This window comes from Gouania willdenowi, chromosome 16 (assembly GCF_900634775.1).
Source record: "Gouania willdenowi chromosome 16, fGouWil2.1, whole genome shotgun sequence".
Taxonomy (NCBI): Eukaryota; Metazoa; Chordata; class Actinopteri; order Blenniiformes; family Gobiesocidae; genus Gouania; species Gouania willdenowi.
In genome coordinates this window covers 11,925,323-11,950,885 of record NC_041059.1, presented here as the reverse complement: position 1 = coordinate 11,950,885, position 25,563 = coordinate 11,925,323, and the positions used below count along the sequence as shown (strand labels likewise).

Below are 25,563 nucleotides of genomic sequence, written 5' to 3'. Positions count from 1 at the left end.
CAATCATTTGAATACAGCTACTACCTCAAACTCTTGCAGTGTGTGTTTTTTTTTTTTTTTTTTACATAATATTTCTTAATTTCTTTTATTCATTATATAGCGAGGTCAAAAAACAGAAACAACTGAAGTGATTACACTGGCTTGAATTTATAAATTCAGATTTAGACATACACTTAAATATAAACACTGATATTGCTGTATTTCTGTAAGAAAAAAAAAATCTCAAGAAATTGGGCTACATTCTGGTTTCCTTTGAGTGCTGGAGATGGGCACCAGTAAAACACCTGGACCCTGGGTCAGAGGAATGAATGAATTTCAAATGACAAAAACATTCTGAGGTACAGTTTCCCTCGAGGGAGGTAGATTTATGTCTTTATTATTCAAAACCCTTTCAATCAAAAAAAAGTTTACTTCAATCAAAAAATACATATTTTCAATCAAAGAGAAAATGTGTTCAAATGCCAAAAAAAAAAGGTTGTTTTTTTAAGTGATTTTTTTTTTATTAAAAGATTGTTTTTATTGAAACTTTTTTTTAAATTATTGAATCATAAAGACACCGTTTAAATACTCTCATTTGCAGAGCCTGATGACATAAGCCAAAATTGAATAACAAAAACAAGGGGTCTTCATGATATGATAAAGAGGGGATCTTTAGCATAAACCTCGAAGCTGTACTACACCAGGATGTCCACCAGGGGGAGGCGCTAAGCCGAAACCCCTTGGTAACGGCCTCTCTTTGTGACGTCACGCTTTGTTAAATTTGGCGCGATGTCCGGGAAGGTTTGAAACGCGGCGAGAGACGGTTTGTTTGTATCCGGAGGACGAAGCAGCGCCTTCGGCTGCTCTCAAAGACTTTCACTGAATACCAAAGCTTTAGCCCCTCCAGGTGAGTGTTAGCTTATCGATATTTTGACATGTTATAAGAATGTTAAGCAGGGTTATCAGCTAGCTAATATGCTAGTTTGTTAGCGTGCTAACTGTAGCTGTTCTATTGCTATGAATATTTGTTCCTACTGCTACTAGTCAAGGTTTCAACAGTCAGTGGAATGTGCTACAATGCTTTGTCCGTGTATTTGTTACCCTTCTTCTGGATTTTAAAAACCGCACAGTCCAAGATGTGAATTATGAAATGTTTTCCGGGATCTTCTACGTTAGGTACCAATTCAATTCAAACTCCGCTGAGTTTACCTTCAGTTGTCTCCAGGTAGCCGACAAACCTGCATTTCTTAGCCACAAGTTAGCACTGTACAGTATAGAGTTTAGTTACTGACTGCAATGTCTTACACTTACCTTAATGTTTCAATTTTAGGATTGTAACACTTCAGATTCAGGTCCTCTGTGTATAAAAGGCTAATGCTGTGATTTTCCAACATTGTGGTCGTGACCCCATGTGGGATCGTCTGGAAATTTGTTAAAAATAATTACTGATTATTAATATTTTGTAAATTTAGCTTATTCTTTTTTTTTTTTTTTTTTTTAAGTTAAACACAACACAGTCTTAAACGACTGTATTCTATACCTTCAATTTCTAAAATATAAATCTGTAAAAATAAAAATGCAGTATGAAGAAATGAAGTAGGAGAAAAAAAGGATAAAATAACAAAACAGTATTAAAAAAAAAATCTGAGTCGATCATTTTGTCACTTTGGCTGCTCTCCTATTTGTTACACACGCATGATCGAAAACTAATTATAGAAAAAACACTTTTGCCAGAAATTTGTGATCTAAAAATGGGTTCACAATAGGGCTGGGCAATTTTGTATTAAAAAACGTTTTGTTTTTCTTTCAAAGAAAAATTTGGGATTCAAATTTTTTGCACTGCAATTAAAAATGACCGCAGACATCGTCAACTTTATTGCTGTGATTGTCCTCGAGTTAAAATGCATAGAACAATCCCAAAATAAAAAGTAAATATATAGTAGTTTAATTTTTCTGATTAAGAAATCAGATAGCTACATATTTTATAACATTACAATTAAAAAAAATAATAAACTATCCCCATAGCATCTCAGAATAGTGTGAACAAATAAATAAACATGCCTGTGGCACACATAGCCTACTCAAAGGGTAAACAAAGAGGAAAATGGCTCACGTCGGTAACCCACAAGGATGGAATGTGGAAAAAAAACTGTAATGGGAAAAATATATATATATAAATCATTTTTTTAACTCAAATTTGCAAAATAAAAATCGATTTTATCTACAAATTTGATATATCAATATTTTGCCCAGCCCTAGTTCATGACCCAAAAAAAAAGGTTGTAAATCACTGGTTCAATGCCTCCATAATGAGTAGTAGGCCATTGACTGAGTAAATCTCAGTGTCTGTCTCTGTGTTGGCCTTGGAATAAACGCTGAACTATTCATGAAAAGTTAAATGTAGTTACTTGTAACTGATTGCTGATTTTTACATAGACTAATAACCTTCAGATCTATTATTCTTTATCAGATCTTGGTGCAGGGATGTCGTGGGACTTTTTTGTGCCGGTGTATGTGGGAGACCTGGTAAAGATTGGAGGAATAAACCAGTACGTTGTACAGGATGTTGTCCCTCCAAAACAGCTGCCAGCCCATCTCTCCAGTAAGTACCGTTAGTGAACGCCTTGTCATTTTGGTTTTCTTTTAAATTATTTTTAACCTTTTTTAATTTCCCACAGAATTTAAGGCATCTTTAAGAAGCAAGGGCCCCATGTGTATACTGGAGCACTTTGACACAGGCTACAGTGTACTGCAGTATGTGTTGAACACAGCTTGGTCTGACTGTTTATTTTATTAGCAGTTTGTATTGTAGCGCTCAACATGTCTTTTTATATATATTTTTAGACACAGCAATGCCGTTGAGCTTAGTGTGAAAGAAGATGCTCTAGAATTACTCCAACAAGGTAAGTCTCTGTTTTATTCTAAAAAGGAACACATTTCAGTGTTTGGTGATTATAAAACTATACATGATCTTTTCTCTCTTCCTTTCAGTGGTTAATGGCCTGGCTGTGTCCCTGCCACCTCTCTTCATCTCCACTAGTTTTACAGCTTCTGAGCGAAAAGAGAGTCTTAACGCAGTGAAAATGGCCGTTTTCTTGCTCTGCAAACTCACAGAGAGCTTTGAGAGCGACTCCTATCGACAGAGCATTGTTATGGCTCCTGGGAAGGTATTGTTTCTAATGAAGATTGGTTTAAAAAAAAAAAAAGATATATTACTATCTAAGCATCATGATTTGGTGATCTTTTTTTGCACACTATGTACAGCCATGATTTAAAAAGACACATTCATAACCCTTAGTCTTATGGGAAAAAATAGTGTATGTATCCATAAGCTGCCAGGATGTTGTAGTATGTACAACTTGACATATTTATCAGTGTTGTTTTTCTGCTTCGAACAGGGTGGGAAAAAATCAAAAGCAGGTGAAAGGCTGCTACAGTGGGATTCTGAAAGGGAACAGGTTTTGCAGGCTCTCATCCAGCTCCTCCAGTTGGACATTTGTTCCCTCTGGAGTCTCTCACTCGTGGAGGAAGAGTTCATCAGGTAATGAGCATTATATGAAAGCTGCTACCTACAATAATTCAATGAATCAAAGATCATTTATTCCAGAAAGAAAGAAAGGAAAAAAAAGACTGAAACAGCCGCTTTAAAGTTTGTTCTGGTTTCCACTGTAAACACTCGTATTTGTGTTCGGAAAAGTTTTGTGCATTGCATTGTACCATCATTGATGCATAGAAGTGTTTGATTTCATTCTTACTTTTAATTCTTGTGTTTTCTTGATAGAAAAAGAATGAAGTGATTCACTTGACATGACTTTTGTTCTAGTTTGTTCCTGGTATTCCCTGTGATATCAGAATAAAGTCAAAACACTTCTATGCACCCGTCTCCGCGGCTCCACATCACACAATGTGCAATAATGTCGGAGCGTTAACAGTGGAGTTGAAAAAAAAAAAACATTCAAATTGCAACTTTAACATCTCTCTCTCTCTGTCTCTCTCTCTGTCTGTCTCTCTCTCTCTCTCTCTCTCTCTCTCTCTCAACCTATTTTCAATTTATTCATCAATAGCTGGGTTTCCATTACAGATTTTCACAAAATAAAAGCAATATTTCTAAATGTCGACAATTGCGCTTTGAACGTGTTTCCTCTGAATGTTGTTTTGGGCTGGAGCCTTGCAACTCCTATGAAGGCTCATCCCGCGAGACTTTGGCGCAGGACAACGGACGCTCAGAACCTCCTTATAAAACTCCGTATTCCTTTGTTGTTTATCGTCTAATGTGGCAGTCATAATTTTTTTTTAATGTAACGCTAAGAAATGTCCCCCGTCTTTTCCTCTGTCTGCACGTACTGCCTCATAAAAGTGATATTTGATGGGGTTTTTTTTTAATTTGGGTGTTTCCATTACCAGTATTTATTGTGCCATTTAGATTTTGCACGTTTCAGAGGGTAATGGAAACGCAGCTAGTGATACTTACACCATGGATTTATCTAATAAATATTTGTCAAACATCTTGAAGTCATTCATTTATTCCTAACAAAGCTTTTAACAAAATGTTTGTTCTCATCTTAGCTGCGTGAGTTGCTGCTGCTACAAACTCCTTGAAAACCCAACCATTAGTCATGTCAAGAGCAAACCAACCAGAGACTGTATAATCCACCTATTGGGTTTGCTGATCAAGAAGTACAATCACCTCCTTGGTTTGTGTCAATTATTTACAGTATTGTTTTTTTTTTAAGTGCATGTGAAATGTTATTGTAACATTTTTGTGTTATCTTCCACAGGTGCCAGTGTAAAAGTGATCCAGCTGTTGCAGCATTTTGAGCAGTTATCATCTGTGTTTGCTCAGGGTGTTTATGTATGGAGCTCTGAATATGGAGTCAGAGCCATCATTGGAGAAGTCCTCAGGTCAGCTCTCAATCTGGCAGCTACAAACTACTTACTAGCACGTGGGTTCCAGCTGTGATAATCATTAGTTTTGTATCGCTGTCTCTTTTCTAGGGAAATTGGCCAAAAGTCAAATGAAGAGTTGACCAGGGAGGGCTCAGGGGTCAAAGCCTTTGCATCCTTCCTGACGGAGCTTGGTGCCCTGGTGCCTGAATTAATGATCCCCTACATTAGTGTCCTCATCACCCACTTGGAAGGAGAGGTATGCTTCATATTTGCTCAGTGTCTAGACCTAAAACAGTCAAAGCAATAATTACATTATACAGTATGTATTTTTTATATATATTAATGTCTAACATGTATAGGGCCTCCAATTATCTGTTTCACAATTTTCCAAATTTCATTTCAGGGTATACCAATTTTTTGGTCATGTTACACTTTTCCATTTTGTTTCCATTTCATCATCTTTCACTATTTGGATGACTTTACAGGCTATTAAACTCCTGAAATCATGCCATACAGGCTAAATAAGGTTATTAGAATTAACTACTCATATTTTTACATTTTATGTGCTTCACATAATTTACAAAATTGGAATGTAAAGCAGAAATTACAGAAATGTATGATATTGTCCCAAAACATATGTAAAACCTTTAATTACCACCAACCCGCAATTTACTCACATTTAGCACAAAACTGAGCGTTGTCGTGTGATCGGAGGTTCAATGCTTCTGTGACGTGTCACCAGGTAAACTCATCACCTGTTCAATTAATACATTAACAGCTGAATGCACCATTATAAAGACGGGTTCAGTCACAATAATGTGAATTGCTTTTTCATCACAAATCATTCTAACCACTTCAGATCAAGCTCTGCAGTCATTTTCTGTCACAGATCGAGAGGGTCACTAGTATAAATGGGTCAGCCTGCTTTTTCCATGTCAACTACATTTTCAGTTCCAGAGCATGATTTCTGGAAAATTGGAGGCCCTACATGTGACTGGTTTGTTTCTTTAAGAGTTATGCATTACGCTTATGGTAAATTTTTTATCTTTTTTCGAATAAGTTGCTTCCAATGTTTTTCACAGCTGTTGCCTAATGATCACACGTTCTTAATTTTAATGTGTAACAATAGCATTTTTTTTTTTTTTTGTTTCCTGGCTGTATTTCAATCCCATTTTTCCCAATGATGAGACCAAGGCGAATATGAGCTCACTGAACGAGCGCTGGGTTCTTCTTGCTGTGACTGGCAGGTAATCTTGGCAGTGCAGAGGAGGATTCCTGCACTGCTGTAAGGGCCTGCCTACATTAACTATGTACAACCCAAGCTGCTTCTCTAAAGTCAGAGGAGTAGTCATTGGGGTGATACTGACAGTGTGAATGTGTTGTATGTGATTGTGGTGTGTGTGCAGACGGCAAGAAGTTCACCCAGCCCTCTTTGTTGTTCAGCAAGCAATGAGTTCATTCTTTGGTAATCTGAGGGTTGAGTAACTTGTACTCATGCTTTTTTGGGGTCTCTATCTTTTATGATTTGTTGGAACTAAGTTCTCTGATTGTTGACATACTCTTTGTAAAACTCAATTTTCAGAGCCACACGATGCGAGTTGCTGTGTGCGAGGTGCTGGGGGAGATTCTGGTGAAGGTCCTCTGTGGGGACGGCCTGGATGAGTCTGGGAAAGCTGACCGTGATCGCTACTTTGACACACTGCAGGAGCACCTGCACGACACGCACTCCCACGTCCGAGCCCGTGTGTTGCAGGTCTACACACGCATCGTCAACAGCAAAGTCAGTTTTGTTTTCATTTATTACATTCTTTGTGTGTTGTTATATACAGCTATCCCTAATGATAATAACCTGTATCGGCTTGTAGGCGCTGCCTCTGTGTAAATACAGTGAGGTGATGGAGCTAGCTGTGGGGCGACTGATGGACAAATCCATAAATGCTGTGAAGAGTGCCATCCAGCTGTTGGCTGCTTTTATAGCACATAACCCTTACAGTTGCAAGGTAGTGCAGAAAACTAGAAATGAGTACATATATATATATATATATATATATATATATATTCTTTGTGGTAATAATGACACATCTTGATTTCTTCAGCTAAGCAGTGAAGATTTAAAGAAACCTTTGGAGAAAGAGATGGCTAAACTCAAAGAAATGAAAGAGAAGCTGGAGGAGAAAGCACCAGGTAAACTCAACAAATTTAACAAGATATTTTAAAATTTGAATTCAATTTCAGGAATTGTTTTTTGTCAAGCACACAATGTTGATCTTGTCAGGTTTTTTTTTTTTTTTCGCACATAAGCATTGTTTCTCCTGAGCTTAAAATTCTGTGTCAAGCACATGTATTTTTTTGTAGCATTTTAGTGCCACAATAGTTTTTTCTTTTGTGTGGTTACTTGCCCCTTGTTGCCCTACTTTTATTTTTATATTTTAGGTCCTCCTTCACTAGCGCAAAAGCATCCATGGTTTAGTGTTTTAATTTATAAGATTTTCAATTGAAGATATTAACTAATAATAAAATAAAGTGTTGGATGTTTAATTTATCTGTTTTCTTTTTTTTTTAATGGTGCCGTTTTTATACCTGAAGTACTGATTACAAAGATAATTAAAAAAAAAAAAATTTGATATGGTATTTTAAATTAAGCTTTGCATTCCCTCGTAGCCAGTGCACATTTGGCCCCATGATGAGACCAAGGCGAATATGAGCTCATTAAATAGGAGCTGGGTTTCTCTGGATGTGACTGGCAGGTAATCTTGGCTCTGCAGAGGAGCTTTCCTGCACTGCTGTAAGGGCCTGCCTACATCAACCTGGCTTAACTCTGATTGCTCCCTCACAGTCATGGTGGAGCATAAGAACCAAGCCGACAATTGTGAGCGTGTGCGAAATGGTCACGGGGTCACCCAGCTTGAGTCGAGCCATGAATTTGTCTCTTTGGTAATCTGAGGGCTATGTTCAGAAAGCTGCTAAAAATGCCTTTTTAAATAAAAAAATTTAAAAAAAGAAATCTCACTATTTATGACTTTTCTGTTAGTTATTGGGTCATTTGTCTTATTTTTTTAATCTTTTCTCCACAGAGGCTGTGATCAAAGCATCAGAGCTATGGGCAGCCATGGAGCCTGAGCTACTGGTCACTGTCGAAGCAGAACTAGATTCTGATAGTGCGATTGAAAAAGAGCAATCAGAGGATGAGGAGGAGGAAGATGTGGAACAAGAGGAGGATGATGATGACATGGCAACTGCAGTGAGGATAGCTCAGTGTCTTCGTGTCAACAAATACAGGTACAGATAACATTAAAAGTAGGTTGTTTAGCAATGCCACGGACAGGAAGATAATTTTCCCCAAAAAGGCGAACAGGCAATCATGAGATGTGTGGAAATTCTTTGTTTCCACAGAAATGCAGTTCAGCTTTGTTTAAGAGCCCACCGCCATTATCCAGAGTCTGACACGTTCGCCGCTCTCTCCACTCCCACCGCTGACAATCTAATGAAAACCATGGCTTTAATTTTCAAAGGTAAAAGCTCTGCTCATGTGCACTTCAGCTAAGAGAAGTGATAATGAAACCAGATTGAGCATGTTCATTTGAAATGCATTTTAACCAAGGACTGATGGGTCCTCCATAAGGATAATAAAGAATGTTTAATGCCACAAAGATGCAATTTATGAACCTGATGTTTCATGCATTACATTTTCTAAGGTCATAATAGATAGAAAGATTTATGCACCAATTCATAAAATAGTTGATCTCAAAAAAAAATGTCGCACCCCCCTTTGAAGAGAGAATCTTTTCGGGGGGAGGGCTAAAACTTTGATTCTTCTTCAAAACCATTTTAAAGAAAAACACAAGATGTGCAATCACATATCACAACAGCAATGATAAAGTAATAACTAAGCAAAAACATTTTTTGATGTCAGGTCTCCCCTTGGGTGTGTGCCCCACTATTTGAGAACCAATGTCTTAAAAGAAAATAAAAAAATATACAGCATTTACAGGAGTTGAATAAAAACGACTAGTGCAAAAGATCAGCAATAATGCATTGTGGGTAATTGTATTGTGATGTTAGTTTTTGGCGTGTGGCGATGTTTTTATTTAAACTTCCATTTTGTTATTATCTGGCTTTTTCAAGGTTCTGATGAGGACTCCCCTGAGTTCAGTCAGAACGTCCCACCAACACCACAGAAAGAAGAGGCTGAAAAAGACAATGGAGAGTTAAAGAAGCAGGAGATGCTGGTGCAGTACCTGCAAGATACAGAAACCTTTGCCTTACAAGTGGAGAGAGCCATCTCTGTCATCAATGCTATGCTTTATTGGAAAACAACATCAGGTAGACTGGCAAATAGGCTGCAACCAAGCTAATGTTACACTATTAAAAGGCATTTTTTGTGTAACATAATATTCTCTATTTGTTTTTAGTGGTTCAAGAGGCGGTGCAGTTTTGTGTGACTGTGTGTGAGTTCAGCGTTGCTAACTCAGTCAGTGGAGTAAGGAAAATGCTGCCTCTGGTTTGGTCGACTGATACGGCCATAAAAGATGCAGTGGTTCAAGCCTATAGACGCTTGTATCTGAACCCTCAGGGTGACACAGTCAGGTATGGAAGACTACTACATGTTCACCTGTTGGTGTGTGTGTCATTTATTTTTCCTTTTGGTTTTTGTGTGTTCAATATATGTCATTATAGCATGTTTGCTATATACTTTTAAAAAATAACTTTATTGACATTATCTTAGCTCGTATAATGATGTTGAATTAAATCTGATCAAGTGCTTCAGGCAAAGCCATAAAGACATGATTACAAATTTTCCCATTAGGATGAAAGCCCAGACTCTGGTCGACAGTCTCTCTGAGCTGATAGTGGATGCATCTTTAGGAACAATCCAGTGTCTTGAGGAAATTGTAAGTGAATATTTTATTGTCAATACAATAGACAAATATTTGCATGTTGGGATGTACAAGACCACATTTTTACAAAACGAGTATGAACACAAGTGCATATTTATACAAATACAGATGCTGATTAATTTTTTTAATACTTTATTTCTCTCTTCTTTCCACTCTCACTAACCTTAAGGTATTTCCACACAGCCAACATTATTATTTCACGTACTAATCTGCCTCATCACGAGGCTACAGTTACGTCAGTGGTATCAGAGCATGCTATGCTATACGAGTACACACCTCGCTATTGGTACAAATTTCTGTGTATCTAAAATTGAAGAAATGTAGTAATTTTTGTTTGTCTCTAGGTGCAGGAGTTCTTTGGCTCTACCAGCAACCTTCAGTCCACAGTGGTTCAAGTCCTATGGGAGAGATTCACTGGCAAACGAGAAACCTCAGTCTTGCATAAACGAGCAGCAGTTTTACTCCTGGGTATGGCTGCACGGTGAGGGCCAGTTCTTTCTCTTAACCTTTTTGGTCCTCTATCAACATTTTAATAGAATTCTCTGATTGGCACCTGCGTATCTGCTAACAGAGGTCTACCATCATAGTGCTGTGATGGAAGAAATCTGAGACACCATAGAGCGGAAGAGTTGGTGGTCAATTTCTACTTACCCTGATCCAAATTTCACTTTAAAGAATCTTTAGACGTCATGTGGCTGAATGGTTTGACAGAAGTGGCTTTTGGTCTTTAAAAGTTTTTTATATTAAATAAGGCATTTCCTCCTTTGGGTTTGATCCATATTTTCTCTTCTGGTGGAGGGGGCGACATGCATAGGTTTAGGCACCGAGAGCTAGTTCCAAATAGGAACCGGTTCCTAACGTCTGGTTCCGGAACCCTTAACGAGATGTTTGAATTTTGATTCCTAGTTTGTTTCTACAGCTTCCTTTGTTAGTTGACGCGGGGTTTGTATAAGGTGCGTTCCGAACGTGACTGCAGTCTGTGTGTGTCCGCCCGCCGCCAATACTTTCTTTCTGGCCGCCTTCTACTTTTAAACATGTTCATAAATGATTCCTTACCCCTTTAGCACCAAAAATATCTGTAATATTACGTGAATATCTGTAAAAGTCACGTTTTTCTATTAGCTCTGTCTGCTAGCATAGCATCTCTTCACTGCAAGATATCTGCATGCCAACCGACCACTGGATTACCAGCGCCCTCTGCTGGCCCAAACAAATATCTGACCTAAATGCAGTGAAATTACTATTTGTTTTTTTTTTTTAAGTCCAGTTGTTAAGGCACAAAATACATTTTCAGTTGCACTTTTAAAAAGAACTATAATGCAGTTTTGCATTGTTTACTATAGAACCAGAATTTAAATTAATAGGCTTATTCTTCATTTGTATTATTCCTTTATTTATTTCATTCAGGATATATGTTTATCAAGGGATTCTTTGACAATGAAAAATAAAAGGAAAACAGTATAGTTTTTTTTCCCCCAAAAAATAAAAGAATATTTTTCAGTCATTTGTCGACAGTCCCATTTTGTAAAATAAATCGTGAGAGAATCGTATCGTGAATCAAATCGTATAGGGAGTTGAGTGAATCGTTACATCCCTATACTCCATATAAATTGGTCTTATGTAATTGGAGTCTAAAGCCACAAAAATTGCACCACTTTATATAACTTTTTTTTGTAGTTCTGTTTCCACTGTATCCAGAATAATAATCTTTCTCAACAAAAACTGTTGATTGATTTATCACGACTGCTCCAGGGTTTGAGTTTTTTTTTTTTTTTTTTTAGTTTCACATCTACCCGGGCTGCAGCTCTTTGTTTTAGACTGCTACCAACTTGTTTGTAGTGTTATTTCAGCAAGTTTCAGTTTTACAGTTGGGGACCTTTGTAATTGAATATCATAGTTACAGTTCAGCAACCAAATTAAACTGTATCAACTAAGTGAATTAATAAAAACGGCCTGTTTTTCAAATGAAACAATTCTCCCGAGAAATCTGTGACCTGTTAACCAGCACAACTCAAAGTATCAGAATCAAAAATTGTTTACAAACAATGCCCAAACCTAGACATGCATATATGTAACAATTTTAGTTCATGACATGCATGCACCAGTATCAGGCTTTTGTTTGATTTTTTTTTTTTTTTACCTTAACCATGGCACTTTAGTGATGTGATGCATTAGCTGAAACCATTTGTTTTACAGCTTGCTGTAGCCAATCAGAAGTGCAGTTTTTATTGGTACAATACCTTTTTGTTTAGGACTTTAAGCTATCTGCATTCACAAAAATATATAATTTTGTCATTTTCTGCATGACATTTTTTCCCCCAGCTCTGGGATGCTACTCAACATTCAGAACGTTCTCTCACTATTCAGAACCCAAGCCCAGGCTTAATTTTAATCAGTCGTGACCCTACATTCAGGCTGCCTGCCAATGCTTCATACATATATATGTGTGTCTGCGTGTGTGTGTATTTCCCTCCCACGTCTCTTAGCAGTAGGAATGAATGAAGGAAGGAGCTGCAGTCCACCCACACTGCTCCGTCCTCTCATTCTGCTCCAGCAACACCATTAGTGTCTATTAAAGATTCTCTTCTGCTTCTAAGCTGCCCTCCCACATATATCTATAAAGCACTCAGATGTATATGCTGCATGACAGATGTTCAAAGTTAACTTTTCCACCTCACATGATAGTCAGTGTGTTTACACTTATTTTGTAAACTCTTGTTTCTGCACAGGGCAGAGAGGGAGGTGGTGCTCAGTAATCTAGATACTCTTTGTTCTGTGGCTCTGGGAGAAAAAGTCACAGAAGATTTCCTGCTGGCCAGAGACGCGGTGATCACCATCTGCAGCATCACTGACCACGTCAGGGTAAAAAGATTAAAAACGTTTTTCTTGAATGGGCTCCTATAATCATCTTTGATTAGAGCTGTTGCATTTCCTGTTTTATTTTAAAACAAAGATAATTTGAGTCACGGTGACCAATTAGTAGAAACGACTAAAATCTGGACATTTTTGTAATAAATGCAGAAATTTGATTAAAACTAGGCAGCAAACTTAATTTATTTTGACAGTTTAAGACTAAGCTCTCTCTCTCTCTCTCTCTCTCTCTCTCTCTCTCTCTCTCTCTCTCTCTCTCTCTCTCTCTCTCTCCTCTCTCTCTCTCTCTCTCTCTCTCTCTCTCTCTCTATATATATATATATATATATATATATATATATATATATATATATATATATATATATATATATATATATATATATATATATATATATATATATATATATATATATATATATATATATACACACACACACACAAACAAACATTGCAGGGCCATTTATTGAGGTAGATTTGATTGTATTGAAGTTTTGGGTTGATCTGGTAGTAATACAATTGTTTTTTTTAATTTTTTTTATTTTGCCCTTTTTTGGAGTAAATCATCATCATTAAACATGATGCCATGTTTCATCCACAGCAATCCAAAGGTGTCCCATTCAGATTGCAACAGGACCATCAGCTCTTCACCTGCCTCACACAAGCCATTGCTGATGGTAACCGCCAGGGTTGGGGTCAATTATACTTCTAATTGCATAATTGATGATGCATTACAATTGACGTAATTGTATTAGAACGTATCTGTTGTAATTGAGTTCAAATAATTAACTTTGTAATTGATGGGAAAATTCTATTAAAGCTTTCAATTATTTCATTAAATGCAAAACTGGGGAACCATATTACAATTTTATGGCTTGCACATATGTTGTCAAAATAATGAAAATGTTTATCAACTTTTCCCACTACCTGTCACTTCTCTTGAGAATCAATTTTTCATTTAAGGAGAAGAAAAAAAAAAACTAGGTTTAGGGCTATACTGAAAGAAAAAAGGCTCAGATGCCCACACCAAAAATATTAATACCAATATTTTAATTGATGAGGAAGCCTAACAAGGTAACCAAGAGATTAGGAACAGATTAGATGATAGATTTTTTTTATTTTTTTTGTTTATTTTACAGCTGATTTAAGACATGGGTCAAAACTGACCCATTATAAGAGATGCTAACGCAGGAATTTTTTGCGCTTATTTATTAAAGTCTTAGTAATTGTGATTAGTTATAATTGACTTCCAGGGGAAAAATAGTCATTGTAAATTCAATTTTTAAAAAATGATGGTCATCGTAATTCAGCTGTAATTGAACATGCATAATTGAAGACTGCAATTGTAATTGAAAAATGTAATTGACTCCATTGGTCTGTAATTCCTGCAGGTGTGGTGATGGAAGACCCTTACTGGCAGAGCTTCATGGAGCAGGCAGTTCGCCTCATCTACTTCCTGGCTGAGTCACCTGACCAGCTGTGCTCAATGCTCCTCCAGAGGAGTGCTCGGCTCTTATTGGACCAGATTGCTGAGGCGGGTGAAATCAACAATGATGTTAGCCAAGTGCAGGAGGGATCCCAAGAAAATGGTGACCCATGTCTACAAGGTGAATCCAAGCATTCACTATTTTACATTTCTGAGTTTTCCATAAGTGATGATTGGCATAGGTTCTTATAGCTGAATTGTCTCAATTTGAAGCCTGTATTTCATTGTGTTAGATGACTATGGCTCTATTAGCCCATATAAAATATTCAGCTCTTTTGTAATATGTTCTGTCATCCCAGTGTTCATTTCCTGATGAGCATTTACTTGTGTTCCCTGTTGTTCAGTGAGCTGCACGTGTCTCGCCCAGCTGTTGGCGCTGTGTGGCTGCGTTGCGTTCTGGCAGGTGTCTCACCTTGAGCGCAGCGTGAGTGCTGAGCTACGGAGGAGGCGAGGAGAGACGGAGGAGCAGGAAGAGAAGGAAAAAGGCCCAGTTGGTAAAGCTAAGGTAACATACACTGCAGTTGTTGTATAAATGATTGGCATGATATGCCATATTTGTGAAAAATATTAAAATGTTTTTTACATCTTTTATGTGCCGGCATAAAAACCTTGTTCAGTAAATGTTATTGCAGCCTGATAATTTTTCTTTGGGAATCTTGGAAAAGCCCTAAATATAAATATTAGAGCATTTCTAAAGTATTAACAAACACCCACTCGTGCTCTCTTGAAGACAACTTATTTTTTGGCATTTTGTGATTTTTATTTAAGAATCATGTCACATTACTAGTGATACACCTTAACACTAATATTTGATGAGCCGAGTGTAATTTGATTAAAGCAAAAGGAACTCTAAGCAGAAATCATAATTGTATACATCCTACCATCCATTCGATTCTGAACGGTATGTGCATCTGTTTGTGGTGTGGTACTAAAAACAACAAAAATGTTCATTAACTTCAAACAATTTAAACGCAGGTACAAACAAGCACTCTGGGTCAGCTATAAAGATGTACATTTATACTTTGTATTTCATTTAGGAAAGATTTTATTTAGTTTGTATGTTTAAAAGCAGGACTTTACCATATTTTAAAGTTAAAGGTTTGTTTAAAAAAGCATTTAAAGATTATGTATGTGCTTATGGATCTAAAAACCTATATGAAGATGTTTGCTTTCTTCAGCCCCTTGTCAAATTAGCACTTTGTCAATTTGTGGGTTTTTTGTTTCCTTTTCTTTTTCATATTTTACCAGTCTTTTTGTCCGATAAATAAATTAATGTTTAGCGATGTGCACTGGCTGTTTGTATAAAGCTTGGTTTTCCACCAGCACACAGCCAATGAGAGTACCATGGAGGAGGAGCTCGGGCTGATGGGCGCCTCTGCTGAAGACACAGAAGCTGAGCTTATCCGAAAAATCTGTGAGACAGAATTACTTGCGGGTAAAAATTCTATTTCTTAGGGACTTCAACTCAGTGTAATGTGGAGGTGAAAAAGTGATTTGAATGTTTCTGTTTAGAGGAAAACCTGCTGAGTGCATTCCTTCCCCTGCTGGTCAAAGTCTGCAGTTCTCCAGGACGTTATTCCCACCCTCAGCTCACCACTGCTGCCTGTTTAGCACTCTCCCAGTACATGATGATAAGGTAGCCTGTGTTCCTTACAATGTATGCATCTATGAATCTCTGACAAAACACATTGACATATGTTGGGTAATATTTCCAATTGAAGAATAAAAACATTTATTTCTTTCCTCCTTCACTTTGACATTTGAACATTTTCTTTAATCATTTGTTCTTTGCACCAGTTAAGAGAAAATGAATAAATCTGCAGTTAATTCTCAACCTAAAATATTCATAAAAAAAATGTCTTTATTTTTCTGATATCTTTCTAGCCCAGCAGTTTGTGAGGAAAACATTCGTCTGATGTTCACGGTGCTGGAGCGTTCCACCTTTCCTGTAGTTAGAGCAAATGCCATAATAGCTCTCGGAGACCTCACAGTTCGATTTCCAAACCTCTTGGAGCCCTGGACACAAAACCTCTATGCAAGGTAATCAAGTCACGTCTTAGATTAGTGCGGGCATATTTTATTAAAGTTGTTATACAGCAAACTATTCTTTTGAGCCATCATTAGGATCTAATTACTTCATGTGTGGAGCTCTTCCTTAAAACCACTGAAGGGTCACAAAATTGCATGATTAGTAGGGCTAAACAATTTTGGAAAATCTAATTACGATTTTTTATTTATTTATTTTTCTTAATATGCAATTTTTCAAGGGCCTCTTGTCATGTATTTTTCAATGAACAATCTGTTTCATAATAAACTATTTCAGATTTATTTAAACTTTAAATCAATATAAATTTTAAAGCACAGATTACAGCAATAAAGCAATCAAATCTGTGACTTCACCTCTTCAACATATCTAACTTCACATTTCATGAAACATGTGGACTGCACTTCTTAAACACTCTCTGAACTTAACAGGACAGGACTAGAAAAAATAAAAAAAATTGCAGCCTTTGTGATTAGAAAATCATAGATTTTTTTTCAGTCATGGCTTTGTTTTGGAGACATTAACTCTCACATATTCTGCATAACCGGAACCGTGCTTTGTGTTATGACCTGTGGTTGCTGTGGAAACCGGCTGAGCATTATGGGTTTTAGAAAACCCAGTCACCCTGGTGAACTGAGGAGGAGCACGGAGACAAGACAGAGGCCATTTACAAACACAGCAGCAATTATGCTGTTCATTGGTTCAGTTTGTGATGACAATGTTGTAATTACACAGAGTGGTGGAACGGGAATAATTTTGGTCAAAGTTAAAGGTTCGCCAAAGGTCTGCGTGTGTGGGTTTGCTTTTATTTTGAAGACACTTTAGAGACTCACCTGCATAAAGTTAGTTTACTGGTTGCTCAATTTACAGCTTAATGTTCTCTGTTTGAAGCCTGTATTTAATTATAATGTATGAGATAAGGCTTTATTAGTTGTGCAGCTCATGTAAAATATTCAGCTCCTTTACAATATGTTCTGCACTCCCAGTGTTTGCTTTCTGATACGCATTTACTTGTGTTCCCTAATTGTCTCCCACACACCTCCACTGTTGTAGCCTGCTGCCCTGCAGCCTCCTGATAAGCACATGAAGAATTAATTACCCTGTTGGTTGCTGCTGTAAGCTGCTGCACTGACATTTGGAAGTACACAGGGAAGTGTTTGATCCTCTGTCACGAGTCCAGCTCTGCCATAAATGAGAAACAACTAATGAGTTTCTGCTGCTTTCGGTAAGGCTAAGTCTAAATTGGTGGTGTTGCGCTGCCACAGCCTGTCCAAGCCTATTGTTCAGCCATGACTGAGAGCACCCTTGTTTAAGGGATATTAGTTTGTTTCAGGTTTTTACTTGAAAACCGCTGGATTTCTGTGGAAAATCTCAAATGCACAATTAACCAACTTGTATTTTAGCGACAGCTGCAGTGAGGATCCTTGAATACCTTACTGGGTTGATAATTCCTCCTACCTTTAATTTAAAGCTGCTAATTATGTCGTCTGTGCTTTCTACAACAATGAACACAATTCACAAAATTATTAAAGTTTTACATTTGCCGAACATGGATTTATTTGATTTTATTTTTCATCAGATAAATTCGTAGTGTATGCCACATGGATCAATAAATCGAAGATCATTTGCTGAGAAAAAAATTATGTAAAAGGTGGAAATTGCCACTTAAAAGTTTGTTTTTATCGCCACCGTAAACATCTGACATTTTTGCCCATTGCATTGTGGGATTTGGTGTCACCAAGAAGGATGCATAGAATTTCTTTTTTTTTTTTTTTACTTCATTTCAATATTTCCGGAATTACTGGGAACAAACTATTACTAAAATGAATCTCTGTCCTCATTTGCAAAGAAACACAATAAATCAGGTTAAGAATGAAGCAAAAACGAGAGTTACATATGTAACTACGGTTCTATGAATCCTGGATGACCGCCAGAGACGGTGCTTAAAGCACTGGATGTTTCATCTTGCGCATGCCCCGGTGGAGTAATTATATCAACAAAGTCACCTGTGACCCCTGGATGACACGGAGAGTCTATATCTACCGGTGTCATCAGGTGATCTGTTCCTGTCAATTTTCTCACGAGGACAAAAGGATCCTGAGTGACAGGATGCTCTGGCGGTCATCCAGGATTCATAGAATCGTAGTTGGATACGTAACTCTCGTTATATTTCATCCTTACTGACCGCCAGGGGCAGTGCTTAAAGCACTGGATGAAAAAACCCTCACTTACTCAAGGCCTCAAGCTGTGCACAGCACGGCCATTGTCATAGGCTGGATACCAGCAACGTTCACCCTGTAGAAATGTTCAAATGTGCATGATGAGTACCAGGTAGCTGAAGCACAGATGTCCTGCAGGGGAACGCCCCTCAAGGTGGCCCATGATGCAGCCATGCCTCTAGTAGAATGGCACTTTTTGCCCTGAGGCACCGGGATGCTCAGTGCACTATAGACATACTGAATGACATCTACTATCCAGTGAGAGTCTCTGTTTAAAAACTGCAGTCCCCCTTCTCCAGCCTCCATGGCAGACGAAAACGCTGTTTGTTGTTCGTAGAGTAGCTGCCGCCTCCATGTAAGCCTTAAGTGCCCACACGGGGCACAACAGTGTTGATGGCTCGCCCTTCCCCCCAGAGGAGCCCGGAGGACTGAAGGCAGCCAACTCGATAGACTGGTTCACATGATGAGGGGGCAACCGCTTTGGCAAAAATGAAGGATTTGGCCTGAGACTCAACCCAGAGCCATCAGCCTTCCGGTGTAGACATGCCTGGCTCACTGACAGAGCATGCAGCTCCCCCACACGTTTTACCATTGCCAGAGCAAGAAAGGCCGTCTTAAGAGAGAGCCACTTCAAATCAGTGTGTCCCAGCGGCTCAAAGGGCTGCTGGGAAAGGGACTAAAGGACAACTTGCAAGTCCCATGATGGTTACCCATAGACCAGATGTGGTCTGAGTCCCTTTCAGAAACTGCTTGACCAGGTAATGTGATCCCACTGTTTGGCCATCCACCTTTGCATGACTGGCTGAGATAGCAGCCAAATACCCTCTGAGGGTGGAAGTACTCCTGTTTTTGTCAAAAAGTGAAGTCTCCTCTCCCATCAGAAGCCTCCATTCGGGGAGTGGAGATCCGCGGCAGTGTTCCCAAGACCAGGAACATGCGTTTCCTGGAGACTCAGGAAGTTGGGGAAAGCCCACATGAGGAGCCGGTGTGCCACCCGCAGGCACGTCAAACATCTGGTGCCGCCCTGGTGGTTGATGTGGTACACAGCTGAGGTATTGTCTGACCGGACGAGAACATGCCGATCTTCCAAAACAGGGAGAAAGTACCTGAGCGCCAGGAATACAGCCTGAAGTTCCAACACATGTGCTGCTGCTTCTGCTGGGCACTCCACAGGCCCCTGACAGTCCTGGACTGCCACACAGCACCCCAACCCATAAGAGAAGCGTCCGTCTCGACAACCTCCCAATGGGTACACCCAACATTAAGTATTCCCTCCTCCAGGGTCGGAGGGTAAGGAGACACTGGGAAGACACCCTGACCACCATGTGCCGGTGGGTCTAAATGCTGGCTGTTTATCCATATCTGAAATGGGCGCAGTGTTAGAAGCCCTAGTGATACGACCATGGATGCAGAGGCCAACATCCCCATGAGTCGCAGGACCAGGCCATACTGCAGGAGGGCGCCATGCCGGATACGGCATAAAAGACTTAATGAAAATGAAAATAAGCATCTTTCAGATCCACCATCACCAACCTGTCTCCTGCTGAGACAGTCTGGACATCTGCTACATGCAGCATATGGAAGGGGAGAACTTTGTCACACTGGACTTGAGGAGGTTGAACCGGTTTCTCAGAGAATTACCTAAACGTCCCATTCGGACAGCAATGTTTTAACTGTGAGTCATAAGATCGTCAGTCAACCTGCACTGAGGCCGGGGGCAGTGTGCATCTGATCTCATGAACTATCAAGGCTGCAATGGCAGGCTCAACTGGAGCTTGCTTTTCCAAGCCATAGCTGCCATCATCATGCATGGTTGCAAGAGCCCTACCATTGCTTGTATGATGGGAGAGAACCCTCGAGTCAGGCCAGCATCTGCGGCGCTCCGCAATGTATGGGTCAGAGGGAGGCACCACAAAGACCGAGGTGTTGGGGGCCTGTCTGATAAAAGCATTTGCCGTTCTTCCATCGCATTGCCGGCTGCACAGTGCCACGGCTGGACATTGAACCTACAGTAGAGGTCCTACTAAAACCCTTTGCAAAGGCATGAGAAGCATGTGAGGCAGGCTCCCCATCCCCGTCAGCATCACCACACAGAGTACATGATGCTGTCGTGGACAGCGCATCCTCCTCATGAAGGTAGGATGGACCTGCAACAGAGTTAACAGCGAAGGCTGGCGCACCGGGCTCTGTCTAACGTGCACACTGCCGTTAGAGAGGGAAGAGAGCGAGAGCAGCGCCGAGGCGAATGCAGCCGCTCAGCATGCACACTCAAAACACTGGCTGCCGCTTGGCAGCAACATGCCGGGAGGCCCGTGTTGGCCTCACACCAGCAAATCCACCGGTCTGAGTAACCACAGCAGTGCTCACGGCATAGCAACACAGCAGATTATTCTTAGCTGTTTAATCACTGAAGAGAGACAGCAGCATAGCCGCGGAGCTACCGAGTGAACCAGCACACAATCACAAGGTGAATCATCCCCGATGACAAAGTGTGCGGTACTCAACACCTCAGGCAGCCCATGGTAAGCTGGTTACTAAGTCGAATCGGTGCACTCACCTCCCGCAGACTGTGGTGTCCCAGCCCCACTTAAAGGGAAAACAAGTCGCAGCTTCTAGCAGACGAGAACATTCGAGGCGCCAACCTTACAGTTACGAAGCGACAAGCTGTGAATAGCAAACAACCAACCTGCTATCGTTATCCGCAATCGTGAGAAGATTGAAGGAACAGATCACTTTATGACACCGGTAGATATAGACTCTCCGGGTCATCCAGGGGTCACAGGTGTCTTTGATATAATTACTCAACCTGCACATGCGTAAGATGGAACATCCGATGCTTTAAGCACCGCCTCTGGCTGTCAGTAAGGATGAAATAGAACCCATCTATGCATCCAATTACTAAGACTGCAATGCGTGAATATGTCAAACTCAGTGTTTACGGTTGGAAGAAAAGCTAACTTTCAAGCAGCTATTTCCGCCTATATACAGTATATATAATTTTATTCAAGCAAATTATCTTTTATTTATTAATTAATGATGCTTACACTGTGGATTTATCTGAAAATAATTTGTCTCCAGCAGCTTTAAAACTTAAGTTTTGTAAATAGCTTTTTAGAATTTATAGAATATTAATTAAAATGTTCATTGTTGTAGAAAGCACTGATAATGGTAGGAATAATTAGGTGATATGGCTGTTGGTGGGGGGTTAACAGTCATCCTCCAGGACTGGATATGCAGGCTTTTGTCATCTCCCCATGCACACGCTAAGCAGCACTTAGCTTCAAAGACTGCATTTTGTGAGGCTGAGCATTTCGTAGTTTTTCACAATCTTTTGGATTGTGTAAATGTAGAAATTCAATTCATCTTTAATTGTATAGTGCAAATTACAATAGTCATCTCGTCAAGCTTATCAAAATATACATTTCTTAAGTAAATCAATACATGTAGGTGACAACTCTTGTTGGCGTCTTTTAATTTGCGGCCTTAGATATTAAAGCCATGTTTTGCGGCTGTATTAGTCAGGTAAACTAAAGAATACTTCCATTATTTAATTAAAGCTGTTTAAGATTGTAAATGTAAAAATAAAAATTATTTACCTACAGTTACAACTACATTAACCAAATCTTTGTTCAGTTCATTTGACAAGGCAGATATTTCAGTAAAAGACTTTGTTAAAGTAAATAAACCTTTGCCCAATTATGTTGTTGAATATTAGCTTGTCAGTAAATTTTCTTTCTTTTTTTTTTTTTTTTTTTTTTTAATAAATATCTGTTTCTGATGTAAAGATTGTGAAAGTGAGTGCAGGAGCCTTGATCTTTCTTTCCTTCCTCAGACTGAGTGACGAGGTTCCCTCAGTGAGGCAGACGGCAGTGACGGTTCTTACTCAACTGGTTCTTAAGGATGTGCTCAAGGTTAAGGGTCAAGTCAGCGAGGTGGCTGTGCTGCTAATTGACCCTGAACCACACATTACCAGCCTGGCTCTCAACTTTTTCAATGAGTTGGCCACAAAGGTATGAACGTACAGAAGCAGAGGAGGATGAGGCTGAATAATTGGGACGGTTTCTAACCAGTTCTTGTGTTGCTGCCCATCAGGACAACGCCATCTACAACCTGCTGCCAGACATCATCAGTCGCCTGTCAGATCCAGAGAGAGGCATGAGCTCTGAGGACTTCAACACCATTATGAAGTGAGCATCAGGGAACATTAGGATGTTGTGGATGAATGAGTTTTTGCACCGCTTTTGGAGGACTTTGATTTTTCTTTCATACTTTTCAGAATGTTTTTCTTTGTTTTTCAGACAGCTGTTTTCTTACATCACTAAAGAAAGGCAGACTGAGTCTCTGGTAGAGAAACTATGTCAACGCTTCAGGACGGCCAAGTGAGTCACTTTGTGCTCCACCCGCCTTCAGGATGCATCTCTTACCCTTTTGTAATTTATCAGATTGTTTTGCAGCATGTTGTGAGTTTCACAGATGGATTTGTGGGTAATTAGTGGGAGTGGGACAGACAATTACATGTTCAATTCACCCGTCACCTTCATCATTGTCCTTCTATTCACGTGTGTTGTCATGAAAACTAGCTCTCGTTATGGTTTGAAGGGGGAACAATGGGCCTGACCACTCCTCTGCTTCTGTGTTCAAAGGAAGGACATTTTCTATTACACAATGGCAAAAGTAATTTAGATGTAATGGGTCCCTTAGAAATCAGATTTGGTCCAAATGTCAGGGCAATGCCATGTATAAGAGTAATGAGCTCCTGGCGTTGGGGGTGGGGATCCTGAATTTCTTGGATTTCTGAGTTTTGTAATCGAGTTAAGTCCCGACTCTTATTGTCCCTTCTCTTCCCTTTCAGGACGGAACGTCAGTGGTGTGACTTGGCCATGTCCCTATCCCTGCTGTCCATGTGTGAGCGTGGCTTTAAGAGGCTCCAGGAATGCTGGGAGTGTTACAGTGACAAGCTGACGGAGCCTGGAGTCTACCAGCCACTGCTCTCCATCATGGCAAAGCTCCGACGTGGATCCAAGCTTCAGTTTAAGGCATCTTAGTTTTCTGTCCTCAACTTTGGGGTCGTGAGACACTGGGAGGGGGTTACCAGATGCCTTTAAGAAACTAAGAATATTTGTTTTAGTTGTTTGAGCAACTACACCAAACTGGCACATTTTAGCCATTGTAATTCATTTTTTTCTTGCACTATTTTTTCTCTATTTTATCAATTTTTGTTACATTACTCCCATTTCTGCCACTTCATCAAATCGAGACATTTTCGGCACTTTAAACCATCCCAACCATTTTTCCAACCTAATGACTCATATGTTGTCAATTTAACCATATGAACATTTTGTAATGAACATTATTTGCCAGTTTAAACAAATCTTTCCTCCTTTTTAAATTGCATTACCCCAACTCCCCCTTCCCTTATTTCTGCCACTTTTAAGCCAATATTGGCACTTTAAACACTTTTTACTACGTTTTCTATTTTTGCCCTCTTTAATTTGCAACATTCACCCAATTTCTGTGGTTTTTAAAATCCCATTTTACCCCCTTTTCTGACATTTTTGGTCTCTTTGAGCTCTTTATTTCTGATTAAAACAAGGATTAACATCTTTCAGATGACTATATACTATGGTGCAAATAATAATCCTGGATAACAGTGGATATTATTCAGATAAATAAATGTTTTTATCACAGATTTATAGAACAATGGAGCATCATTTTGCTGACTTTAAGGATGGGGCCCCAAAAAGCTGTCCCCTTTATTCCCCCTTATAAGATAGCCCTGTTTCTACATGACTGTTCTTTGTATCTATCTTCAACCATCTTCAGGTACAGAGGGGGTCCCTAGTCTCTGGGACCTTTATTTTGGGGGTTGTGGGCTAAAAAGGTTTAAAACCACTGCCCTAGTACTCTTTAGAATGTGTGTCCGACTCTGAATCAGGAACATCTTTTTAAAATGTTGATGTCGTTTTTACTGCTATGAAATGCATATCTAAAGGTTTTGCAGAAGCATCAGTAAAACCATAAAGTGATCAAACCTGGAGAATGGAGGTCCAGGACTTGAGTTGGAGTCTCCTGAAGCCTGAGTGACTCTAGCTTGTATTGGTTTGTTTTGCTTGTATCCTAATTTTTAATTTATTTATTTTCATCTGAATGTTTACCAGGCTCAGGTTGATGAGTTTGAAAAGCGTCTGACTGCGGTTCACACACGAGGGCTGGAGAATGTGGAAAGTCCTGAAATGGACGAGGAAAACCCCAACGAAGGAGGCTCCTCTGGGAAAACGCTCACAAAGACCCCTCTTCCCACCAGAGGCCGCCTGAAGTCAAAGAGAGGTTGGTGGTGAACTGATCAAACTTTAACACATGCTGAACTTTGTTTGACACCACCAACAATATCTCCACAGGTCAATCAAAGGCATCAGTTTCTGGTCGTGGTGATGACAGCTTTGTCACGCCTCAGAGGACTCGTAAGTCCAAGAAACCAGTGATTAACTTCAGCAGTGATGAAGAAGATGAGGAAGGTGGGTGCTGCCTTTTTTTTAGTTAATAGTTTTTTTTGTTCTTTGACTTATCTGATCAGTTCTTGTAGACTTTTGCCGAAAATGAAATGTCATATTTAAGAATACTGCATTAAATAAATGTTTTGTGTAATAAAGATTAATCTAATTGTCAAAAGGTTCAACCTCTAAAATGTCATATTGGGATTAATAGCAAAAAGGATTGGTTATTCTATTCTCTGTAGACGGTAAACATAAACCTGGTGAATTTAATTCCACAATTTAAATGAATCAAGGAAAAAGGCTAATGACTTCCTCTAAGGACAGTTTCAAAAACCACATTTTAATTCTAATAATTTGTCACGCTACATCAGAGCTAACCATAGATATCTTGTATTTCCATCAGATGCTGTCATGGCAGAAAGTGAAACGCCTAAAGTGACGACGCCCATCTCTCGCGCGTCTCGGCGCACCCGCCTCAGGAACTGATGCTTTTTCCTCATTTTAACAATTGTTTTTCTTTTTCTCTTTTTTAAACAATTGTTTAATAGTAGCAAAGCATTTAATTTTTTTATGCTTCCTGTGCATATTTCTATGTATTTTTTTTACAATAGCTTTTAAGTAGTCGTTAGACTGTTTCTTGTCACGCAGTGCAACATCTGTTAATAAACCTACTTCTGGTTTTGATGCA

At 39.2% G+C, this 25,563-nt stretch overlaps 1 protein-coding gene and 2 non-coding genes across 3 annotated transcripts; all 3 read left to right on the top strand.

Moving 5' to 3' along the window:
• The first annotated feature begins 764 nt into the window (after positions 1-764).
• ncapd2 (non-SMC condensin I complex, subunit D2) lies at positions 765-25,488 on the top strand. The gene is made up of 32 exons (XM_028469744.1): positions 765-886; positions 2,450-2,581; positions 2,658-2,733; positions 2,824-2,882; positions 2,971-3,146; positions 3,378-3,520; positions 4,546-4,673; positions 4,758-4,881; positions 4,975-5,122; positions 6,449-6,646; positions 6,732-6,866; positions 6,963-7,050; positions 7,941-8,145; positions 8,260-8,378; positions 8,992-9,189; positions 9,279-9,453; positions 9,674-9,758; positions 10,109-10,245; positions 12,494-12,626; positions 13,234-13,309; positions 14,024-14,239; positions 14,463-14,623; positions 15,442-15,553; positions 15,631-15,754; positions 16,003-16,158; positions 22,214-22,391; positions 22,474-22,568; positions 22,680-22,760; positions 23,234-23,417; positions 24,540-24,708; positions 24,780-24,896; positions 25,279-25,488. Exons 2-32 carry the CDS (start codon positions 2,464-2,466, stop codon positions 25,359-25,361), a joined length of 4,197 nt encoding a protein of 1,398 aa, XP_028325545.1. The 5' UTR covers positions 765-886; positions 2,450-2,463; the 3' UTR covers positions 25,362-25,488.
• On the top strand, positions 6,042-6,345 carry LOC114478677 (small nucleolar RNA U85). Its single transcript, XR_003675898.1, has one exon. It is a non-coding gene; the product is annotated as a small nucleolar RNA U85 (small nucleolar RNA).
• Positions 7,542-7,814, top strand: LOC114478678 (small nucleolar RNA U85). The gene has a single exon (XR_003675899.1). It is a non-coding gene; the product is annotated as a small nucleolar RNA U85 (small nucleolar RNA).
• Positions 25,489-25,563: the final 75 nt, after the last annotated feature.